Raw genomic sequence first — 5,323 nt, 5'->3', positions numbered from 1 at the left:
GGGGGGCACTAGTAGAAAAGGGGGCAATGGTCCAGGCCAGGTCAGCCCATTAGTCCCGGTTCAATCCAGAACCGGGACCAATGGGGACATTGGACCCGGTTCGTGAGCCCCGGGGGCCGGCCGGGCCACGTGGGCCATTGGTCCCGGTTCGACATGTTACAGCCACTCCCCCTCAAGGCAGCAATGACTGAACTGCAGTCACTCTCACTAATTATAGGCCTGTCAAAGTTGGCTTGCTCCCAAATGGATTCCTTCCAAGCAAGCATGAGCCTCAGCTTCTTCTGCATCAACAGAAGTGTTGAGCGCATTCGCCATAACAGCCAGGGCATTTCCCAAATGATCGTGAAGCACAGCATCCACACTAGCTGCTTTAGTTTCAGGAATAAAGGATCCATCCACATTTATCTTCAACCATCCCTCAGCAGGATGTTCCCAGGCTATAGTTGCTGCGCCCGCGCATCCAGAATTCCGTGCATATCCTCCCTTCTTCCCTTTTGCCTCATCCAAGCAAATTGACTCAGTGACATCTGGGTCAGAGTTGAGCAGCTCAACATACCTTACGAGGAACTGAACTGATTATTGGATAGTAGCGTCTCCCTTTGTGTGGATGACATCGTTCCTGAGATGCCAATATCTCCAAAGTGTGAGCAAAATGAGCCCGTCCAGCAAGGGTGTCAGCCTATTTATTAGGCATTTGACCATAACTTTATACTAAACAGCATCGCACAATGAAATACTGTAGGCTGGTAGTTCTTTAGTTCCTCAGCTTGTTTTACGTTAGGAACACGCACAATGATTGTCTCATTTATCTCTTTTGGCAATTCACCGTCCTGGAGGAACTTATTCACTTCTGCAAGAACTTCCTCTTTCAGCATCTCCCGATTTAACGTACTGGAAAGCCATCAGCCCCAGGTGCCTTCAAAGGCCAACTCGCAAATCAAAACACTGTTTGTGTCCTCATCGACCTTCTGGTCCATAAGATCAGCGATTTACTCTGGAACAATCATACCTTTTTTGGTAAACAGCATGCTGAAATAATCCACCTCTAATACACCGTCTTGCTTCTTCAGACTTCTTATTCTATTTTTTTTCCTCTCCATGCAGCCTTCTGATGGAAGAACTTAGTGTTTTGGTCACCATGCTTAACCAAGCCACTCTTAAATGTTGCCGCCACACCATTTCTTCCCGGAGCAGCAGCTCGTCCAGCCGTTTAGACATACACTGGTGCTCCCTTTGCTACTAGCCTGTCAGCAAGCAAACCTTCTAGCTCTTTTCGAAGTTTTTCAATCTCCTTATTTACAGCCCCAAACTTCTCCTTACCCAACTCTTCAAACAATTCATCGTTGCCTGAAGTTGATCGCTGCAAGATCCGATGCCACAACATCCCTCCCCATGCATCTTTTATTTCATCAGCTAGGGTGCTTTCCCTCCCTCACATTAATTCATACTCCCTCCGTCCCAAAATAAATGTCTCAACTTTGTACTAGCTCTAGTACAAATTTGTACTAAGCTCAAGACACTTATTTTGGGACGGAGGGAGTAGAAAGCACAATGCTGGTGGAAAATTGTTGTCTGCTTCAGTTTTTCAAGGCTAACCAGGAGAGAGTAATGGTCTGACCTCGATGACACAAGGTGCTGCACCACGGCATCAGAGAAAAGACCTGACTAAGAAGGGCAAGCCACTGCACGATCTAATCTTATCTGACTCTCACATTTCTGATACCTCCCTGCTTATTATTATACGTCCATGGCACTCTAGAATAGCCCAAATCATGGAGGTTGCAAACAGAGAGAGTATCCCTAAAGTTCTCTATTTGCTTTTCATTTTCTTTAGTGGCCGAAAGGTGCTCAAATTGCCACATTGCCTTATTAAAATTGCCAATCATAAGCCATGGTTCTGAACTTCTGATACACTTTGCTTTATCCTCCTTAACAGCTTCCATATCTCTAGGCTCCCCATAGATGAAAGTACACATCCATCTTTGACCATCAGCCTCCTCAATTCTAATATCTATATGGTGCTCACCAAAGTTTATCGAACTGACATTCAAACTTGCATCCCGGGGAACTTGCATCCCCATAGGGGGATCAACTCCTGAACTGCCTGAGGCCGTCCCAGTCCTCGACAGTTCCAGGCGAAGAGATACATGGCTCCTGACGGGTGCTGTCCTTCGCGCCCGTCAGTTCTCCGGCAGCTTCCTTTCCACCATTCTTTCCCTTTTCTTCCACTACCCTTTTTGCTACTCACTAAGTCACTATTACATCAAGACTCACACTCTCAGATTCTACATCCATTTGATTCTTATACCTATCCGGATGCTTGCCGAGGACTGAAGTAGCAACCTCCTTCCTCTTGGTGATTTTCTTCTTTAGGTTAACTTGTTTCGTGTCAGTGTTGTTCTTGCTAGTCTGTCCCTCCCCCACAGCATGCAAGTGACAGTTCTGAGTGTTTCTGCCATCCTGACCTGAGGCATCCTACCGCATCGCCTCACTGCTCCCAGCGCTCTTCACAAGGTTCCCATCAACTTCCTTGTTTCCACCCACCTATGAAGTAGTCACGGAAGCAGTGACGATTTTCTCCTTGCAATTTGCATTACCACCGGTGTTCCCAGCAGTTTGTGGCTCAAGTGTAGACCCCGTCAGGGGTGCTGCCAGCATTGCCTGTATCGCTTCCCACTTGGACGCCAGATCATCATTCTTCTGGTTGTTACTCCCCTCCTCTTCAGGCAGGAAGTGAGTTGTTTCCTTCTGTTCTACTCTCTTCCAGACACCGTGTTCAGGTCCACAGCAGCAATGTCGTGGTCGACCTTCGGGTTGGAAGAGGCATCAGTCGGGGTTGCAGTTGAGGCCGAGCCCTTGGCATCTGCTATGTTGATCTCCTGATTCTCCCCATTCAGGGAGACAGCAGCAATGGTAGCCGTACTCGCAGCCACCATGAAGTTGGCATCGTGACACGTTGGGTTGGTGTCTGTCTCCATCCTGTTACCCACCGAAAGGCGGGCAACGTTTTCATGCACCTGCTCGACCGCCTTCAGCACCACAGCGGTCGATATGCCGCGAGGTCGACAAGCTCTTTTGGCCTAGGCTGCCTGGCTTGGGGGCATGCCACGGCAAGGTTGGCATCTGAAGGGTCGTCCCTGCCCCACCTTTTCTGCAAGGACCAGGCCCGTGGGTCGTCTAAGTGTACAGGATGCACGCTGAGCTCCATGGAGTACCTCAGTTCTTTTCTTCATTAGGGAGATCGCACCTGGCTCTCATATGGCCTATGTATCTGCAGAACAAGCAGAAATTAGGCAATCTTTCAGAACGTAAATTTACCAAAAGCTTTTCCTCTGTGATCTCATCGGCAAGCGTGATCTCTTTCTGCAGGGTAGAGTACAACGGTAGCTGCACTCTCACTCTGAGAAACTTGTCGAAGATGTTCCCTCTTGCGTGTGGGTCGATCATCACCGTCGAGCCAACCTGCTCACCCAGTCTGAAGGCCAGCTCCTTAGTGAGGAGGTAGGAAGGGATTCCCCGCAATTGAACCCACATCGGGCACATGAGAAAAGACAGCCGATGCGGGATCAGCCCCGGTCCCCAGGCCGACAACCAGGAAGGCGCCCCCCTTAATTGTACTGCCATGGCCTGTCCTTGATAACATGCTGCCGGTCTCCATCCTCCGAGAACTCGAGGATGAATTAGCGCCCGTTTTCTGCTTCCAGTTGGTTGTTGTCCAGGCTCCCGTGTGCCTTACAGACCTGTTTCATGTGGTTGATCAGCTGCCGGGAGGTCACCAGCAGCACGGACAGGAAGAGTCCGACTGCAAGAGAACACATCTGCACTGCTTTGCGAGCGCCGGTCATGTTGATCACCAGGTTTTCTTCTCAGGTCCCGCCCCTGTAGTAGCTGTCACCTTCCCCGCGCGACGGTCGTAGGTGATGAAGTGGCCATGGTTGCGTGACCAACGAGCTCTCCTAGTAACCACCCTTGTCTCCATTACGCCTTTCCCACTTCTGGCTTCAGTCCCCATCGCCTTTGCAATGGCCTTCTTCGATTGGCTATCTTCCGGCTGGAAAATTGAAGTTTTTGATTTGAATGCAGCAGCAAAGGCATGCATTGAACTACAGCTACCACTTAGAAAGAATGCGGCAACTGCCCATTGTCAGTACTCTGTACAGTGGTGTCAGCTTGTAATGTATTGCTCAAGGGAAAGTTAACAAGTAGTTGTATGCTGATATTTAGTATTGTTTCATTACGTGTTCCGTGCCATATGCAGCTTTATATGTCGTGTCTGTTCGTAAAAATTGCAGCGTATGCCTTGTACTGCTGAACTGAGTGTTCTTTTCCTCCCTTGACGATTGCAGGTTATCAAGGTGGACCATGATGCCCATGGCGTGGATGCGCCCGAAGATGTCGAGAAAATAGAAGCATTGATGCGGGCAAGGAACATCCAGTAGTAAACATCACGGAAACGTTTGGTTTCGTTTCGCATCACGCATGGTTTCCTGTTAGGTTGGGGTTATGGTATCCACAAGTTTGTAGAAAGAACCGGGAGCTATGTTCGGGTTCATTCCCTTTACGAAAGAGTTTCTTAGCGTGTAACTGGAGGAACAGGGTGCATCGTCTTTGTGTGAATTCGGCAATGCACCTGGTGTGCAGTTCTTGTAATTATGTAACATTCCAATCGGTTTGTAAGATTGTACTGCTTCCTGAGTAATGGATGAATGGTAGAGCATTGCATACACTACTGCGGGCGTCCACGGTTCGATCAATATTGACTGCAGAATGGACGCATCTGGTTATCCTTCTTCGTACCTTCCTGGGTGATAGAACGAAGAAGAGGGATGGACATGGTCATTTGAATTTAGCCATTCCTGAATTTGAATTTAGCCATTCCTGAATACAAGCGGAACCGTTTATGTTACCATTCCTGGTCACGCAACGGTTTATGTTACCAGCATTGGCTACTAAAATCCAAAGAGTCTGATAACTTATTAGCTAGGTATCAGTTCTCAGACACTCCAATCTGGCCGTAATCTCATCTCACCCCACTACACATTTGTATTGTCATCAACATTACCATCCAGCAGCGCGAGATGCCGTTTACGTCATGACTCCAAGTCCGCGCTATCGCAAATTCTGTCATGCAAAAAGATGAAAAGAAATACATACAACAATCGGTCGTGTTACTATGGCAGTAATGCATTTGTTGTGCTACTCTAAACTCTCAGCATTTCACAGTAATATACAAATTGGAATGTTACATACAACAATCCCTTGTGTTACTGTGTTAGTAATGCATGCATTTGTTGTGCTACTCTGAACCCTCAACATTCACATT

The 5,323-nt window shown here is 48.1% G+C and overlaps 1 protein-coding gene across 1 annotated transcript in view; it reads left to right on the top strand.

The window, feature by feature from the left end:
* Positions 1–4,729, top strand: part of LOC119349513 (3-deoxy-manno-octulosonate cytidylyltransferase) — an 11,747-nt gene extending 7,018 nt beyond the window's left edge. The window contains exon 8 of the mRNA XM_037617556.1: positions 4,347–4,729. Coding sequence (XP_037473453.1) covers positions 4,347–4,439 — 93 coding nt within the window. The 3' untranslated portion in view covers positions 4,440–4,729. The remainder of the gene's footprint in view (positions 1–4,346) is intronic.
* The last annotated feature ends 594 nt before the right edge of the window (positions 4,730–5,323 follow it).

Source organism: Triticum dicoccoides, chromosome 1B (genome assembly GCF_002162155.2).
Source record: "Triticum dicoccoides isolate Atlit2015 ecotype Zavitan chromosome 1B, WEW_v2.0, whole genome shotgun sequence".
Taxonomy (NCBI): domain Eukaryota; kingdom Viridiplantae; phylum Streptophyta; class Magnoliopsida; order Poales; family Poaceae; genus Triticum; species Triticum dicoccoides.
The sequence above is the reverse complement of the archived record's forward strand: the minus strand, read 5'-3'. Positions and strand labels throughout refer to the sequence as shown.